At 38.1% G+C, this 20,371-nt stretch overlaps 1 protein-coding gene across 1 annotated transcript in view; it reads right to left on the minus strand.

The window, feature by feature from the left end:
- Nucleotides 1-832: 832 nt before the first annotated feature.
- PTGFR (prostaglandin F receptor) overlaps nt 833-20,371 on the minus strand; it is a 52,307-nt gene continuing 32,768 nt past the window's right edge. The window contains exon 3 of the mRNA XM_047873827.1: nt 833-4,804. Within this exon, the coding sequence (XP_047729783.1) occupies nt 4,502-4,804 (303 nt within the window). The 3' untranslated portion in view covers nt 833-4,501. The remainder of the gene's footprint in view (nt 4,805-20,371) is intronic.

A 20,371-nucleotide genomic window follows, 5' to 3' on the forward strand; every position in this document is an offset into this window, starting at 1 on the left:
GAAATCATTTGTGTTGTCTACCAATTATTTTCAGTTCTCCTCCTGGGCATATCATAGTATTGTACTAACCTGCTTCCCTTAAAGGTCACAGGGCCATCACTTGCTTTGGCCAGAGATGTGTGAACAAAAGTATTATGTCTTACCTCTAGGTGGAAGCTCTAAGAGCCAGTTCGTGATTCGCCGTGTTTTCTCCCCTGTAGCATGGCGAACAACATGTAGGATGGTGGTTGCTCTGTCACCTAAGGTCTCTGAGTCATTACAATGAAAAGAGCTCCCTTTCTGAATGGACAGGAGCCATAGGTGAGAATTTGGGGGGTTATTTGTTATCACAGACATTTCTCTGCTATCCTGATGCATTTGGAAATTTTCAGATTTCCATCAAAATTACTACCTGCTGGGATGCCTGGCTGGATCCATCGGTAAAGTGTCTGACTTCAGCTCAGACACTTGTTAGCTCTGTGCTAACATCTCAGAGCCCGGAGCGGGCTTCAGATTCTCTGGGTGTCTCTCTCTCTCTCTCTCTCTCTCTCTCTCTGCCCCTCCCCCGCTCACTCTTTGTCTCTATGTCTCTCAAAAATCAATAAAACATAGAAAAAAAATTTTTTAATTATGACCTGCTTAGATGAACCACAAAAGAAGAAAGAAAGAAAGAAAGAAAGAAAGAAAGAAAGAAAGAAAAAGAAAGCCAATGTCACAGAAAAGTAGGAAGGAGAGACATACCAAAGATAATAAAGAAAACAAGTTGAAATTCTTCCCACTGAATAGATAAAAATAGAAGTTTAGATTCAAGAGTTCCAAGCTTTATATGACCTTCCCAAAAATAGATTCTCGATAAACACTAGTCCAAGTTTATTATAAATCATTTGTTTGAAGTTTTAAGCTAAAACACTAAAATTACATGAGTTGCATACTGATACAAGCAACAAAATATACACATCTTTAATCTTATACAGTGCAGCACATATGAAGAACACAAAATATATTTATTCACATCACACTTTGCGTCTACTGTTAAAATGCATCAGTAACAAGTTGAAGTCCAACATTATTTACCAGGTGGTAAAATATTCTGACACCCAGCTGAAGAAGCAAGAAAATGTCCATTCCCATCCTTCATCTTCTGACCTTAGTTTATTCATTTGGAGCAATGATGGCAATACAGGTGAAGCTAGCAGCAAGTTTCATAAAAAGTTCGTCTATGTATTTAGCAGGCGCTTTTATCTGGGTTCTAAATTCAGAACAGACACAATAATAAAGCAGCTTTTTCTTTTACATACTGAAAATGAGCAAACAAGACCATTTATTCCATAAGACGTGTGTGTGTGTGTGTGTGTGTGTGTGTGTACGCGCGTGCACACACGTGTATGCACGCACGCATGTGTTAGCTTTTGGGTTAACTTCAGCAATACAAACTGTATTGCACTTCAGCAATACAAACAAGTAAAAGCGACTTTTGGCCTTTAGGAAAAAATTTAGAAATTTCTGTCACCTAGTTAAAGCCTCAGTAAAACGTGTGATGCGTTGAGATGCACCTACAACTAATTATGAGTCAGTATTATCTGTCTTTGTATCATAATCATAAAAACCCACATGTCATTGGCTTTTTTGGCTCATTTTTTAAAGTCACTAAAAAAAGAAAAAGCCTGTCGTTTGCAAGCCATTTTCCCAGAATAAAATAATTTCCCAGAAATAATAAGATCAAATATTATGTGAAGTTGCTTCGATACTACTTTACCCAATGAGAAGGGAAAGTCAGTTATTCTGGTAATCTAATTATACATTTTTAAGTTATACATTTTATAAGTTTTAAACAGAGCTTAAAATTTCAAAATTGGTTAACCTGTTGACCACTATTTGTGCTATTTATTTCCACTCATCTTAGTAAATGTACTTTCACATTAAACATTTATATGAAAGTTACTGATGGATGCTACACTCTATTATTCAACTTAGGATGCCAAACTATACTGAAATATATATAATAACAGGGATAAAATTCTGAAATCAGATATATGCATATTATCGTGTTCACTTTATTTCATTTTCCTTGAACAAAAAGCCTAAAACAATGTAAATGCATATTCTTTTATTTTATTTCTTTTTCAGTTTTTGGTGTCTATTTCTTGGGTTTAACATCATTATAAAACCAACTTAGTTGCCCTAAACCTACACTCAGATAATACACATAATCCTTCCAGGATATGCAGAGAGTGACTCACCTGTCATTCCCTAACACCTTCCACACCCATGCATTCCCACATATGGTAATGTCACAAATTCTCTTCAATACAGATACACATGGCCAGGGTTACATCATGGCAATAGAGCAACCATTATGCCATTTACTTAGAAGCCTTAAGGAGAAGAGGCCTGGAATCCTGAGTCACAATACATGGAAGTGTTTGCTACAGCATCCTATCCAGCATGAGGAGGAAGGATGAAATTTTGCTTCCTCATGCCTCAGTTCCCAGGAAACCAACATTCTCTTAAGTAGCTATGGGAAACAAATGTCTCCTCTAAACCATCTAAAAGTTCTAGGCTTTAAGTGCTCTTGAAACACGAGAACATTCATGTAATGTAACAGCAATCAAAAATTGCAATGGCTTTTTTAAAGTATATACACTGGATATTTAAATATATATATATTTAAATTATATATATATATATTTAAATTATATATATATATATATATATATCAAAATAACCAATATGTAACTGTCATTTGAAACAAAATGCACAAAAACTTTGCAATTCCATGCTTATTTTGCATCAAAAAATTCTTGTCTGCAATTCAACTGACAAGTATTTACTGAGCATCTTCTATGTGTTCTATATATAAGAATAACCTTTGTGTTACTCATCATTTACTGGTCTTAAACAAAGAATATCATGTGCCTTTTTGTGTGTGTTGGGGAGCGTGTTTCCTTTCTTTGAATTCACTGGAAAAAGTAGTTTCCTTTAAACCTTTAATGAGACTATTTGCTTCATTTCTTTTCATTTATTCATAAGAATTTACCAAAATTCACAAAAGCTAACAACTTCCAATGTAAATTACCAGCCAAAAGCAAAAACTTGTGAATATAATAATTTAAGTCTAGCTGAACCACACAGATTTCCTGGGGAATGTGAAATCAGTCTCACAGAGAAGGTTAGTTTTAAAATGGACCACAGTTAATGAAGGCAAAAAATTCTTTTACAGAAATACATTTCCTTACTATGAAACAGAACTGCTTACCCTATGTTCTGATGGCCCCAGGACATTTTGAGTGATTACTAAAATTTGGGGGGTTGAATTATACAAACAAGCAAAGAAGTCTAAAGTATTACTGGGAAATTTGGGGAGAGATCATCATCCCCTGATCTCTTGGTCAACCATAATAATGATTTCCAAATGCGTGACTAATTGCCCATTTCCCCTTGACACAGGTAGCATAGGCTTTAAAGATGCCATCTGAGAGATTTAATGAACCAGCTTTCAACAGAAATTTCTCATATGCTTGTGTGTGTGTGTGTGTGTGTGTGTGTGTGTGTGTGTAGAAAGCACAAATAAGCTACAGATAGTCTTTGAATATTATATATAGATTGTGTTTCTTTTGTTCTCTGATACAAAAATGAGAGCTCAAAGTAGAGCTCCTTTGCCAACATTCTTTGTACCTATCACTGGGCAGAGTTTCTTAGGATCTGCTACACTGCAAATTACCTGTTTATGTGCTGACATAGAGCCTTTGTTTCTCTAAAAACTACTTACTGTGCACTAGAATTTTCAGAGAAAAAGGAGATTGCTTGAAAACCGTGCAAATCTATAGCTTGCCAAAAAAAAACCCAGAAAGCAAAAAACAAAACAAAAACCTTCAAACAACAATTTACCTCCATAGTAAAACATGCAAGCAGTCATGTTTGTCAAAATGACAAGGATAGGCTCATTCTCTAGAGGCTCGCCAAGTCAGGCAACCTGAAAGCCACACCTGGTGTAAGAGAGGTCATTATAACTATAAGCCACAGTGACTCCCATGTGACATGACCATACATATATAGATAGAAGCAACATAATGAGGGGTGTAACAGACCAGATCAAACAGTGAGGGTGCTCCCCTTCATTGAGCCTCGTTTATAAGGAACAGTTGCAGAGCAGTGACCCCCAAATCAGCCATTTCACTATGAAGGTAAGTATTGAGATGTTCTTTGTCAGATAGGCTGAGTCAATGCTTTAGGTTTCAACACAGTCACTCATTCCAAAAGTGTAAATAACATAAATAAGCTCAATTTTTTTTTCAATTTGACTCCCCCATGGAATTATCCCATCGTGTTTACCTCCAGTTGACAAAAACAAGTGAAAAGATGTAATTATACAGTTAATTTAACAAATTTCAAAAGCCGAGTCTGACAAAAGTGCCCCCAAACTAACTGCTGAGGTCTGAATTTCCCTGTTAGGCTTTCTATTTCTAGCCAATTAACTGAAATACTGACGACGCTTTTAATTTTGTCTTAGACCTACACTGACTTACTGTTCTATTAAACTAGGTGCTCGCTGATTTGTTTTCTCTGCAACTGGTGACTCAGAAATAGCAGCAACCTTTAAGGAATTTTTAATGGAGCTGAGCTCCCAAACATGCAGGCTGATGATATGCACTCCACAGCAGCGTCTGGCAAGTTTGTAGAGGTTCCTAAGGACTGCCTTCCGTAGCAGAATATACACCCAGGGATCTAAAATTTGATTCCACGTTGCCATTCGAAGAGCAAAAAGCGTGGTTTCACAAGTCTCCAGAGAATGATTTCCATTTATTCCAATGTTGGCCATTGTCACCTGAGAAACAAACAAAATAACAAAATCAGTTGATACAGGCATTTTCTTAGTCATATAGTTGTTTAGCTTAACTAGCTAGGCTACAGGGCATCCATTTCATTTTCCACAAAGTGATGTTATTTTGCAAAATACTGACAGAAAGAAATGAACAGTAGCAAAAACACTGATGTAGACATCTGGATCCTTTGAGTTCAAATTGACATTAGAACTACAACAATGATAACTTATTTGGCAAGTCAATTGTACACAAATAGAATGACTCAAGAGAGGACAAAAAAATGAGACCAGGAACAGACCTTTTCTTACTTTTGGGAATAGTAAGTTCAAAGCCAACATACATTTGGAAATTTCAATGAAAAAAACTAAAGTTTATTTATGTAAACCAATTAAAGTTCAGATAAACTAAAGTGTAGATAAACTATAGATAAGAGGTTCTTAAAATTAATTTAGAGCATCTGATACAATTTGCACATGGAAATGGTATTGTTCTGGAATGTTACTTTTAGAATTTTCTGCTTTGTAACCACAATACCGGTAGCTTTCTTCTTATTTCTTATTCCCTTCTCTGATTCCTCACCCTCGCTTTAACTTGGCTAAAATATTCCAAAAATGCAATGGAATTTTCTAAGGGTTCTGAGGAAATGAGTCCCCTCTATACTACCACTTGGTCAACAATAACAATGTAGATTTTGGCCTCATGTATTCATTTCCTGACCTCCCGTGATGTTAAAGAGATCATTTTGTGGAATAAGTTCCATAAATGGCCCCAGCTACATGTCAGAACTGGTCCAATCACTGAGCCCAGCTTTGACTTCCAAATAAACAGTTGCAGAACAGACAAACAAGAGGGCTTTGAAAAACCTTGGCTATAAGAAAGAAAGAAAGAAAGAAAGAAAGAAAGAAAGAAAGAAAGAAAATGAAGCAAAGGTGAAACTGAAAAATTAAGGGAGGGTCAGACCACTACACCACCAGCATTAAGAGAGGGTATAACAAAGCCTAAAACCCAAATGAAAAGAAAATCATCTTTCTTGTCTTCTTAATGGACCATTATCAGAAAGAAATGTCTTAATTTGGGCTGATATGAATGGTTGAAGGATGAACGTCCCTCATCCAAACCTTCATTACCTACACAACAAAGTACAAACTCCTTATCTGGCTGGCTCCTTGATGATACATCCGAAGTCTGCTGCAATTTTATATGCTATGCTCCAACTGCTGTGAAGTCCTCACCTGTCCCAGGAGCACCCTGCCCTTCTGAGCTTTGGCTTGTGCAACTCTATTTTAATCTCCTATGTCCCCTTTCTCTGCCTGATAAACTCCAATCCATCCTTCAAGCCCCATGGAAAATGAGCTCATCTCCATGACATTTTCCCCAACTTTACCAAGATGAATTAGCTCCAAGATGAGTTGCTCCTTCTTCTGTGCTATCACAACCCCCTGTCCATAGCCAATTATATCTCTTACCACACTGTGTGATAATCATGCATTTGTCTCTATTATCTGTAAGCATTTCTTCTTTTTTTTTCTAATATCCAGTACAAAAGCTGACACCTAGAACGTACTCAGTATTAGAATGAATAAAATTGTATTATTTTCTATTCATTGAGGCTATTTCTAGAAGTACAGCAAAATATGTGATCATCCATCATAACCAACTAATATTTTGAGGCTTAAATGTTTCTGGAAGTTTTAATACAATAGCATCCACTAGTGAAGGATTCCAAAATGCTTTATTGTCACTCAAAGGAACAGGATCTTGCATTCCATGCTAATTCCTTGGGAAATGGCTCTTTCATTCTGGGTTCATTTCCTAGGGGAATAATGTATCAAACGTTAGACCTAACCATTCTGTAGCTAAATAAGGCCAACCAAGTTTCAACATAGAAAAAAAAAATCACAGTCCTTGGGATGTCTGGGTGACTCAGTTGGTTAAGCGCCTGACTTTGGGTTAGGGTTAAGGTTTAGGGTTAGGATTAGGGTTAGGTCATGATCTCACAGTTCATGAGTTCAGGCCCCTCATCCAGCTCTGTGCTGACAGCTCAGAGCCTGGAGCCTCCTTCATATATGTGTCTCCCTCTCTCTCCCTGTCCCTTCCCCACTCTAACTCTGTCTCTGTCTCTCTCTCAAAAGTAAAAAGATTGAAAAAAAATTGGAAATAAAAAGAAAAAAAATAAAAATAAAAATCCTCATCCAATAAGTACCTGGGTCAAGTATAGGCTCTTATGTCACTGTTCCCCAAGTTATCCAACAGCATAGAACAAATAAACCTTTATGAGCCTAGTTCCTCTTAGAAGAAAGCAGGGCCAAGACTCAGGTAGTTGGATTGAGATATTTTCACTTTATATTTTTTCTTTACTAATCAAATATTTATTGATTATCTGCTATGGGCCAGGCAAAGATGGAGTGGCATACAAGTAGACGTGTGCCTGCCTCCCACGGAATTTGCAATCTATTTGCTGGGGGTTGGGAGATGGGGAGTTGGCTCAGGGATGAATGAATAAGTATTTCTCTTGCCTTGTGAGTATTAAATGAATGTATTTTCTATTAATGATTAGATATGTTCCTAGGAATCTCAGAGCCCAGACAAGACACTGGGAACAAAGTTGGGAACAAAGATGCTTCATGTAATTGCCTAGAACAGCTGGGCCTTGTTTAGAGACATTCAAATTAAAAACACCTGAATAACATGACACGTGCTTCTTGAACTCTCCTCTCTCCTTGCAGTGTGGTCACCAGCTGTGCAAAGACATTGTGTCCTCGGCTAGCAGAAGTATATTAATATATTTATTAGAATATTATTGAAAATTCAGGACAACCTAAGTAACCCACAAAAGCTAAATTATGGTAATTTTATGTAATGGAAAAATATGTAAGCATTAATGTTTGTGATCCAGAGTTAACTTTTTAAAAAGCAAGTTACTAAACTGTATCAACTAAGTAATCCCAATTTTGGAGGGAAAAAAAACAAAACCAAATATGTAATTTTGCAAAAGTGTAGAAAAAAAGACTAGGGTGCATATCAGTATTTCAATTGGTTATATCTAGATAGTAGAATTACAGATAATTTTGATTTTTGCCTTTGGTTAAGCACTAATTTACTAATATTTTAGGTAGATCATGCATTGCTTTTGTAATTCATGCATTTTCCAAGTAATTAGTTGAAATATACTCTTGTACTAAAGAATCAGAACTTATGTGGATTATTTATGTATGTCTGTGTGTATGTGAATGAGGTGCCACAGGATTGCCTGAACAGGGCAAGACCTGATGACCCTGACAGGAGAAGTGTGGGGGCTGGGAAGTGAATGAGGAAGTATGCCATGTTCCCTGGGCTGTTTCTGTCAATAGTCACCTCATAATCCTTGAAAGACTTCTTCTCTGGTCAGCCCACCCAAACTTGGATTCCAGAGAGCTGTGTACAGATTAGATTCTCATTACACACTCCGCCTTTCATCTAATTTCCAAGTGCTATCCATCACATGGAACTAGAGGAATATTATGTATTATTTTTCTAAAATATCTTCCTTTGAACCTTGACATGTTCATCTTGACTAATGATTAGAATTCTGAGAAATGGACAGGGCCAAGCGTTTGCATATTCTATGGAAAAACCAACTGATTAACATGATCCCTCTAAACACTCCACACTAAGATGAAAGACAAATAATGAAGTCAAAGAAGTATATAGGGGGGAGGGATTATGTTCACTGCTGGTTGCAAAAACCAAAATAGATAGATGGTGGAATAAATCATCCATTCATTTGGACCATGTAATACAATTATATGAATTGTTAAGGTCACCAAAATTAATAAATCTTCCAGGCTATTTACTCATAGATAACAGTTTCATTCTGGAAGCTATTTTATCATCCTCTACTGTAAGTCTATGTATCTTTGGGCCACTATCAGGACCCCAGTGGCTGTTCACAATTAAAAGCAATGGTAAATTCAAAAATCATGCTTCTTTTCCTCTGAGCAATCATAAAAGTAAATTAATCTAGATCTCACATATATATGGAATTTAAAACAAACAAACAACAGCAACAACAACAATAAAAACTAACTCACAGACACAGAGAACAGACCAGTGCTTGCCACAGGTGAGGGAATTTTGTAGTGATCTTAACTAGACTTATTGTGGTGATCATTTTGCAATATACACAAATATCAAATCATTATGTTGTAAACCTGAAACCAATATAATGTTATATGTCAGTTTTATCTCAGTTTTTTTAAATAAGTAAATCCTTCTAGCAGGGATTAGCTTTTGAGTGTTTACTATATCCAGGTATTGTGCTAGATAGCAGTGATGCAGAGATGAATATTTATAGAGAAATCCCATCTAACATATATTTTGCGTATGAATCTAGTTTTTACTTCTGTCTCTCACACCAAAATGAAATCTTCTAGAAAGCACGTATTTTTCTTTGGTTGGTTCTCTGTTGTATCCCCAGCACCTGCCATACACTAGGGCAGTCGGTGTTTGTTGAATGCATTAAATGAAGGATGTCCCTATGAGGAGAGCCCAACGAGAAAGCAGACGTTATAATGTTGTAGTGTAATACAGGCATGTAAAAGATGCCATAGGCAGGGCTATTTACTGACATGTGAGCTCAGATGCGGTCATTGGAAATTATAACATTTTGCAATCTTTCCAGTATACCACAACTATAATTATTCATACTTGACTAATTTTGAATTCATGGTGATTCTGCTGCAGTTTGCCAAAATTTTCTTTGTCACTAGTTTTTAAGGAAATTTAAATGAATACATAATCAAAACCATTTCTGGTGGGATGTCCAACTTCTTTAGACAGCAAACCATTTTCTAGAATTTTATCATCTATTTGCATATGAACAATGTCTATGACAATTATACAGGGTTCTCATCTAGTCCCTGAAGCAGGTGTTTTCACACGTAATTATCTTATTCCAAGAAGCAGACCATAACTTCCGTCCTTTCTGTCATCACAGAACACCAGTTCAGGGACAGTTTCTTTGGGGAGTGATAGTGTATACAGAAGTACAATCCACTGATTACAAGTTACCGTCCCTTATAATATTATCAACCAAACACTGATCTTTAGGTCTGGCACTTGAATAACCACAGAGATAGGGGATAGGTGTGAATATGCAATTACAATCCAGCCTTATTGGATGACAAAAAAAAGTTCCATCTGTAAGATTTACCAATGGACCATTCCATTCTATCTCCATGTTTGAGAAGTTTAGCTTATGTTATTTGGATGACTAGTGACTATAAAGAACTAGGTAAAGATAATGGATTTTTAAGTGCCACAGCACCTAAGAGTATCTTCAAAGGAGAAATTCCATTTAATTCAATTGTAATGGCAATTTTGGAAAAGGAAAATCATATAAGTTACTGAATCTGTCTCAACTAGACGGGTGACTTTTAGAGTTAAATATATTTGTGGTGATTTAACCAGATAGCATTTATTCTGGAACTAGAATAGTATTGTATCTCTACAATAGTGACTACAAGAGCCTTCAGGGAAAAAAAAAACAAACTACTCTTGTGCAAATCTAGAAAAATAGGTTTAAAAAAACTGTCAGAAACAGAAACATAGAGGCTCTAACAGGATACTTCTTTACAACTATGAATTTTTTCCATACTTAAATTTACACCATGTAAACTTTTACACCATTAAATATAGAAGGTAGCAATATTTCAGTCATTTCCCATTTACAGACTGCTCATTGAAATTTTTTAAACAGTATTTTGCACATGGTAGATGATTTAGAGATAAGTAAAACTAGAATACTACAATAGGGAGAGGACAAAAGCGTATGGTATTTCTTATACCCCAACTGTAGAACAGCTACAAAATGTTGCCACCCCCAAAGTACAGATCAGTGCTGCAAAATACAAACATTTGTGCAGATTAAATTTTTATTTTCTACTTGATTTGTTGACAGAAGATTAACAAGGGGCACCTGGATGGCTCGGTTGGTTGAGCGTCTGGCTCTTGGCCTCAGCTCAGGTCATGAGCTCATGATTCGTGAATTCGAGCCCTGAGTCAGGCTCCAGGCTGATAGTGTGGAGCCTCCTTGGAATTATCTTTCTCTCCCTCTCTCTCTGCTTCTCCCCTTCTCTCTCTCTTTCTCTCTCTCTCTTTCTCAAAATAAATAAGTAAATGTAAAAAAAGAAGAAGATTAACCAAAGACCAGTCAACCGCACATTCTTGCACCTGCCTAAAGACTTACAAAGTTGTAAACAAATGAGAGAACAGGGAGTGCTGTATAGATATTGCCCCCTTTGGAATGGGTGCAATCCCAACCATAATACCCATAATACTTCACATGCATCCTTGCTCCTTCACATCAGCTGAAGAAATGATGTGTAAAATGAGCAATGGGAAAAATTTTTAACTAAACAGTACACAGAGACCAAAAAAAAAAAAAAAAAATGTGTGCTACCTGAAAAATCCAAAAGCTCATCTTTCTAAAGAAGATTCAGTTGTAGAACGCATGTATTTTCATTTGCTATTGCAGTCTCTTCTCCAAGGTCTACATCATTTTTTTTTTATGAAATTTATTGTCGACTTGGTTTCCATACAACGCCCAGTGCTCATCCCAAAAGGTTCCCTCCTCAATACCCATCACCCACCCTCTCCTCCCTCCCACCCCCCATCAACCCTCAGTTTGTTCTCAGTTTTTAACAGTCTCTTATGCTTTGGCTCTCTCCCACTCTAACCTCTTTTTTTTTTTTTTTCCTTCCCCTCCCCCATGGGCTCCTGTTAAGTTTCTCAGGATACATCATTTTTTAAATCTGTTAGTGGGAAGATTTATACCAGACGCCCGAGGTATAACTGTCCATGTCGTCCTTGGCTGTTAGTACTCACAAAAGAATGCTGTAATTTCTTCTTCTGATACTTTTTAAGGGAATAAAACAGTCATTTATCCCAAAACACCAAATATCACAAAATTTAAAATAAAATTTATATATCAGTTATGTCACAGGTGATCATGTCTTTAAGAAAAAATATAGAAAATGTAAAATAGGGGCCTGAGTGGCTCAGTCAGTTAAGCATCTGACTTCGGTGCAGGTCACGATCTCACAGTTCACGGGTTTGAGCCCCAAGATGGGGCTGACACCTAAAGGTGCTGACACCTTGGAGCCTGGAGCCTGCTTCAGATTCTGTCTCTCTCTCTCTGTCTCTGTCTCTGTCTCTCTCTCTCTCTCTCTCTCTCTCTCTCTCTCTCTCAAAAATAAATAAACATTAAAAAATTTTTAAGTAAAAAAAAAAAGAAAATGTAAAATAAATACAATCAAAAGATATGCTCTAGAGACCAAAGAGATTGTACTGAGTTACAATAAAAGTAAATTATTCATAACTGAATGAAAATCAACTACCCAGTTAAGAGAACATCCTTATTACAAACTGCAGACCCCTCATAGAACTTGACCATTATCAAAACCCAGGCTGGCACTAGTCCATAAGGACTGGTCATTCCAGCAGTTATGGGATCCTGTATCATGGGAAAGACATAAAGTCTCCTCTAAACCAGAACATGCCACCTAGGAGTGAGAGACATAGTCATGAATACTAACAACAGAAACTAAAACTGAGTATTTCCCTGTGCTAGGAAAGCTCTTTTGATATACAGGTCATATCGTCTTCCTAACAACCCTGTGACCTGTGTATTGTTATCTGCATCTTACAGATAAGGAAAGTATGGTCCGGCAAGATAAGAGACCCAACCATGGTAAGCGTCAGAGCCTGAATAAAAGCCTGTCCAAGGCCTGTCTTCTTAATTACTACCTCCAGGCTCTGTAGCTTACTGGCTCAATCCTCTGACCAAACTTCACCCAGGAAGAGTAGACGGAGCCTCCTCAGGACTGGGACACACTCAGGAAGGCACTTGCCTGCAGGAACAGAGACCTCACAGCAACCACTCCAAGGAAAGGACGCTGTTAGAATCTGTTTCAGCATCAAGAAAAGTGCCTTTCCTGGCCTTATTCCTGCCACTTCTTCTGCCAACATCCCCACCCACCTTGAGGCAGTGGTGGGGATAGGAGAAAACAATGCTGAATTAAGGCCCTGCTCTAATCATAAAAATGCCTTAAGAAGTCCTTCTCTTTCTCCCTTCAGATTAACACAGATATACACACCTTGCCCCTGAGATAGGACAAGGATGACAAGGCAGAGGCTGGTAAACAAGATTCCAGATTGATGTCTCCTAGTCAGAGGGGTCCAGGGAATTCCGTTCAAAATTCTTGGCCCAAAGCTAGAGATGATGTAGAGGGCACAACTACGTGTTCACAGGATCACTACCACCAAGACACAAGTTCATACTTCAGAAAGAAAAGCAGGAATGTCACTGAAGGGATTCTAAGAGCAAAGGCAAACAAAATCTGCTTTGCTTATTATATACACAGAACTGTCTACATCACTTCACATGAGAAGACAGAATCACAAAATCTTAGAGTAAGCAGGAAACCTTCCTTCATCTAGTCCAATCCTCTATATAAAGTGGAAATTCCTTGCAGGTGTCTTTAAGCATCTGGTGGAGAAGACTCAGCCCTACTCATGAGAGAATCTCTTCCATTTAAACTGTGTGAGTTGCTGAACATTCTCTATTATCATGAGATGAAATTTATGTATTCTAGGTTTGGTTTCCAGAGCACCACAGGATAAGTGCTGTCAGCTTTTCACAACTTTTATAAATAACACTTTTATCTATTTCTCCATTTCTTCTACTGCTCCTCATACGACATGGCTTGCAAATGCCTGGCTATCCACGTCTTATACCTGAGTTTCTCAACCTCCCTTTTAAAAAATGCACTGGTTGGAAGTAAAATTAACACTTTCTTATATAGTCCGACAAGTACAGAGCTCAGGGGAACAATCGCTTCTTGAAATCTGGAGAAACCACTTCTATCTGTGCCTCCAGGATTATGTCAGCCAGCTTCCCCTTGTGAACAGATCCTGGCTCATTACAGGAAACAAGCTTCTTACTTACTAAAAGTACTCCTAATGAATATGTGGAGCAAGACAACCATCATATTTCCCTGCTTGCTTCCAAATTATTCAGGCTTATATGTAAGGATGTATAAATATTTAGACATGGGGGAAAGCTCTCAGTTTTTCCCCATTGAGGATGATATTAGCCTTGGGTCATTCATATATGGCTTTTATGATCTCAAGGTATGCTCTTTCGATCCCTATTTTCTTGAGGGTTTTTATCAAGAAAGGATGCTGTATTTTGTCAAATGCTTTCTCTGCATCTATTGAGAGGATCATATGGTTCTTGTCCTTTCTTTTATTGATGTGATGAATCATGTTATTTTGTGGATGTTGAACCAACCCTACATCCCAGGTATAAATCCCACTTGGTCGTGGTGAATAATTTTTTTTTAATGTATTGTTGGATCCAGTTAGCTAATATCTTGTTGAGGATTTTTGCATCCATGTTTATCAGGGAAATTGGTCTATAGTTCTCCTTTTTAGTGGGGTCTCTGTCTGGTTTTGGAATCAAGGTAATGCTGGCTTCATAAAAAGAGTTTGGAAGTTTTCCTTCCATTTCTATTTTTTGGAACAGTTTCAAGAGAATAGTTGTTAACTCTTCCTTAAATGTTTGGTAGAATTCCCCTAGAAAGCCATCTGGACCTGGACTCTTGTTTTTTGGCAGATTTTTGATTACTAATTCGATTGCCTTACTGGTTATGGGTCTGTTCAAATTTTCTATTTATTCCTGTTTCAGTTTTGGTAGTGTATATGTTTCTAGGAATTTGTCCATTTCTTCCAGATTACCCATTTTATTGGCATATAATTGCTCATAATATTCTCTTATTATTGTTTTTATTTCTGTTGTGTTCGTTGTGATCTCTCCTCTTTGATTCTTGATTTTATTTATTTTGGTCCTTCCCTTTTTCTTTTTGATAAAACTGACTAGTGGTTTATCAATTCCCATTTATAGTTGCACCAAAACCCATAAAATACCTAGGAATAAATCTAACCAAAGAGGTGAAAAATCTATACACTATAGAAAACTATAGAAAGCTTATGAAAGAAATTGAAGACGACACCAAAAAAAGTGGAAAAAGATTCCATACTCCTGGATAGGAAGAACAAATATTGTTAAAATGTCAACACTACCCAAAGCAATCTACATATTCAATGCAATCCCTATCAAAGTAACACCGGCATTCTTCACAGAGCTAGAACACATAATCCTAAAATTTGTATGGAACCAGAAAAGACCCTGAGTAGCCAAAGCAATCTCGAAAAAAGAAAACCAAAGCAGGAGGCATCACAATCCCAGACTTCAAGCTATACTACAAAGCTGTAATCATCAAGACAGTATGGTACTGGCACAAGAACAGACACTCAGATCAATGGAACACAATAGAGAACCCAGAAGTGGACCCACAAACGTATGGGCAGCTAATCTTTGACAAAGCAGGAAAGAATATCCAATGGAATAAAGACAGTCTCTTCAGCAAGTGGTGCTGGGAAAACTGGACAGCGACATGCAGAAGAATGAACCTAGATCGCTTTCTTATACCATACCCAAAAATAAACTGAAAATGGATGAAAGACCTCAATGTAAGACAGAAAGCCATCAAAATCCTCGAGGAGAAAGCAGGCAAAACCTCTTTGATCTTGCCCGCAGCAATTTCTTACTCAACATGTCTCTAGAGGCAAGGGAAACAAAAGCAAAAATGAACTACTGGGACCTCATCAAAATGAAAGGCTTCTGCGCAGCGAAGGAAACAATCAGCAAAACTAAAGGCAACCAACAGAATGGGAGAAGATATTTGCAAATGACATATCAAATAAAGGGTTAGTATCCAAAATCTATAAAGAATATATCAAACTCAACACCCAAAAAACAAATAATCCAGTGAAGAAAGGGCAAAAGACATGAATAGACACTTCTCCAAAGAAGAAATCCAGATGGCCAACCAACACATGAAAAAATGCTCAACCTCACTCATCATCAGGGAAATACAAATCAAAACCACAGTGAGATACCACCTCACAGCTATCAGAATGGCTAACATGAACAACTCAGGCAACAACAGATGTTGGCGAGGATGCGGAGAAAGAGGGTCTCTTTTGCATTGTTGGTGGGAATGAAAGCTGGTGCAGCCACTCTGGAAAACAGTATGGAGGTTCCTCAAAAAAATCAATGGATGAATGGATAAAGAAGATGTGGTATATATATATACAATGGAGTATTACTCGGCAATCAAAAAGAATGAAATCTTGCCATTTGCAACAACGTGAATGGAACTGGAGACTATTAGGCTAAGTGAAGTTAGTCAGTCAGAGAAAGACAAAAATCATATGACTTAATTCATATGAGGACTTTAAGGGACAAAACAGATAAACATAAGGGAAAGGAAACAAAAATAATATAAAAACAGGGAGGGGTACAAAACAGAAGAGGCTCATAAATGTGGAGAACAAACTGAGGATTACTGGAGGGATTGTGGGAGGGGGATGAGCTAAAGGGGTAAGGGGCACTAAGGAATCTACTCCTGAAATCATTGTTTCATTATATGCTAATTTTTATGTGTATTTAAAAAAATAAATAATTAAGTCAAATCAAATAAATAAATATTTAGACATAAATATGCACAGTTATAGCACATATCTGTGGCTATCCTAATGGATTTGTTTTGTGGCATAATACCCAGTTCTGGAGCTTCAGATGTCAACCCCGTGGTAGGACCTCTGTATATGCTCTTTGATCCACTAGCATGATGTCTCTCAAACTAACACCTGCCCTCTCTTGTCTGACCACTTAAAAACCAGACCATTATGTTGTAGGTTCCTAACTTATCCTCCAGACACAATTTAATTATTCATTTATCTTATTTCAACTTGTTCATTTTATTTGTCAAATATTTCATAAGTGCCACAACAGGTCATTTTCCCTGTCCTTTCCTCACCAGGCAGGACCTGTCTAAATCCTCCCACCTTTCCTATCCAATCTTCTCTGGGAAGTCTTTCCTAAATCACTCTATGGCTTGTACTCTTTCATTCTACATTCCCATTATGCTCTCACCATCCCACTGACACCATGTGTAAAATATAACCAAATCAAGTCAGCATAATAGCCCTTCAATTATACTGTAAATGCCTTGTATCTTTAACTTTCTCAAATCCTTCTCTACTTTTGACAGGATAATTGGGGAAAAGACTCCCACAGTTGAGATGAGAAAGACAAGAAAAAACAGGTAATTCTGAGCACAGAATTTTGGAGGGTTAAGCAGAAAGTAGGTCAGGCAGTCCCAGATCCAAGAAGTCAAGGATTTACTGAAAAATAAGAGAAGTAAATGAAAGCTTATGTGGACTTGTGTCTCAAAGAATGCCTCAGGCTCTCTGACCATTCGTCTATAGCTTACCCAGAGCACCCATGTATTTAAGACTAAAAGAACCTGGTACAATTAAAGTTAGTTTTAAATTTTTAATTATTTTGGGGCACCTGGGTGGCTCAGTCGGTTAAGTGTCCGGCTTCAGCTCAGTTCATGATCTCACGGTCCGTGAGTTTGAGCCCCGCATCAGGCTCTGTGCTGACAGCTCAGAGCTTGGAGCCTGTTTCAGATTCTGTGTCTCTCTCTCTCTGGCCCTCCTTGATTCACGCTCTGTCTCTCTCTCAAAAATAAATAAAATATTTTTTAAAAATTAAATTTTTGGGGCACCTGGGTGGCGCAGTCGGTTAAGCGTCCAACTTCAGCCAGGTCACGATCTCGCGGTCTGTGAGTTCGAGCCCTGCGTCGGGCTCTGGGCTGATGGCTCAGAGCCTGGAGCCTGTTTCTGATTCTGTGTCTCCCTCTCTCTCTGCCCCTCCCCCATTCATGCTCTGTCTCTCTCTGTCCCAAAAATAAATAAACGTTGAAAAAAAATTAAATTTTTAATTATTTTAATGTTTATGTTGAGAGAGAGCGTGAGTGGGGGAGGGCAGAGGGAGAGGGAGACAGAGAATCCCAAGCAGGCTCCACACCATCAGCACAGAGCCCACTGCAAGCCTCGAACTCAAGAACCAGGAGATCATGACCAGACCAAAATCAAGAGTTGAACACTTAACCTACTGAGCCACCCAGGAGCCCCAAATTTTTTATTTTTCAGGGGATTAACCAAGCATTCCCCCCGGAAGCTTTTACGGTTCAGAGAAATGTCCCTCATCCTCTGGTCAAATTGAGAATCATTGCAGAGGGTAAAGAAGCAAGGCAGATGCAGAGATTCCCACCTTGGCCAGATCCCAGGAAGGTTTGGGGGCCTGGGGAAGGGCAAGGGGGTACATTCAAAATGCTACACCAGAGACTTCTCTGTCTTAGAGGTCCTAACTAAAGGGCTTCTGCCATCCCTGCACCTCCTGCATCAGCTGTTAAATCAAACTTGCTGACTAATCAATGAGTTTGATCTAACTTGAGAGAGGCTTTGGCCCACCTACAGCTGGCCACTGACAGCTCCAGCCACAGGGGGCTGCAGGAAGACCAAACTAGTCCACTGGGGTGAGTAGGTGCCGTAGGAATGATGGGATTCCTTTGCCCCAACGTGTCTACAAGAAAGGAGAGAAAGGGAAAGGAAAAGTCCTGTTGGCACTTTATATATTTTAACTATTTCATCCTCACAAAACTCACACAGATTGTTACTATTTTGCTGATAGTCCAGATAAGAAAACAAAATCAGAGAGACATTAACTTGCCAAGTTCACACTGCTGGTTGGTGGAAGAGGCAGGATTTAAACCCAAGTCTGGGGCACCGGGGTGGCTCAGTTGGTTAAACGTTCGACTTTAGCTCAAGTCATGATCTTGCAGTTCACGGGTTCCTGTCCTCATCGGGCTCTGTCCTGACAGCTCGAGCCTGGAGCCTGCTTGGGATTCTATGTCTCCCTCTCTCTCCACTCCCCTGCTTATGCTCCGTCTGTCTGTCTCTCTTTCTCTCTCTCTCAAAAATAAATAAGTAAACATTTTAAAAAATGTTAAACCCAAGTCTATGTGGCTTCAAAACTTATGATCTTTAATAAACCATTTCCAGTAATGAAACCAATAATTGTATGATACATTTATGAACAAGATGATAAAAAGAAAATAATAACAAACACTTATGAGTACTTACTATGTTCCAGGCACTGTCTTAACATATTTTGCATCTATCATCATATTGAATTCTGTTACCAGTCCTTGAAGAAAACAGTGTTATCTCTATATGAAGATGAAGGAGCTGAAGCATGGAGAAGTATAGTAACTTGCCCAAGGTCATGGCACTAAAATGTAATAGGGTCAGGATTTGAAGAGTTGCAGATGGTGAGTGAGGATGAACGTGTTGGTCTCCTTGGCATTCACAGATCTCATTTTGAACTCACTAGGTTCCTATCTCTTTCTGTCCATATCTAGTGTTCTTTCTAGCTGATTCTGTGGTAGGGACCCCTCCCTAAGGAGAGAAAAAAAGGGAGAGAAAACTTCAAGGTATGCTGGCTAGGTGCCTACGTGACAACATCCCTCACGACCTTATAAACTGAGACTACTTAATCAGACTACATGTTTGTGTGTTACCATATATGTGAGACAAAGAAACAGAAAATGTATAAAAAACTATGCCACGTAATGTTTGGTGCTCAGTTTTTCGGGTACGAACACAACTAAGCGGTGCTGGCATGAATGAAGTTGCTTCCTGGAAATTAAAAAGCCTCAGTGTCATGACTCTCTGTGTGAGAATCCTGCTACAATTCTAGCACTCTCTCACTCAGTATTTCTATTAATGCATTTCACTAATATCTTTTGTGAAAATCAGGAATATATGCTATTAAATACTTTGCTCCAGATCTCTTATACCCATAACAACAGATGCAAGTGACAGGTAGGGTCATGTACCACAGGTGGATTATGCTTTAAACATTGGCAATGATAGACACTTAAGACATTTTCATCCTAATCAAGAATTTTTTATCTAAAATGTCATAACTGAAGTAATTATTAGCAACTAATGTGTGAGTTAAAGAGAAAAGACCTAGTTGGAAATTAGTGGTAGTATTGGAGGCACACTGTTTCAGGAACGAAAAACTACTCTGACTGTTGGCAAAACTGTTTCAATACCAAATGCAGACTGTAGCAGTAAGGTGATTCAGCAAATGTCTGCTCTGAAGCATACCATGTTTTTCCAAAGAGATGTTTCCAACTGGCAAAGTTAGTTTATTATTACAGAAGTTCAGAAAGATTTTCTGACGCACTCTAAGTTCTAGGACCATAATTTGCAAGTTAATGACAATTTTTAATGAAATGAGTGTGCTTTTAAAAATAAACAGATATTGGGGCGCCTAGGTGGCTCAGTCGGTTAAGCGTCCGACTTCAGCTCAGGTCATGATCTCACGGTCCGTGAGTTCGAGCCCCGCGTCGGGCTCTGTGCTGACAGCTCAGAGCCTGGAGCCTGTTTCAGATTCTGTGTCTCCCTCTCTCTCCGCCCCTCCCCTGTTCATGCTCTGTCTCGCTCTGTCTCAAAAATAAATAAATAAATAAATAAATAAATAAATAAATAAATAATAAAAAGATATCCATTGTCTATTCTTCAACTGTCTCAGAAGCAGATACTAC

The sequence above is a fragment of the Prionailurus viverrinus genome, chromosome C1, assembly GCF_022837055.1.
Source record: "Prionailurus viverrinus isolate Anna chromosome C1, UM_Priviv_1.0, whole genome shotgun sequence".
In the NCBI taxonomy this organism is placed as follows: Eukaryota; Metazoa; Chordata; class Mammalia; order Carnivora; family Felidae; genus Prionailurus; species Prionailurus viverrinus.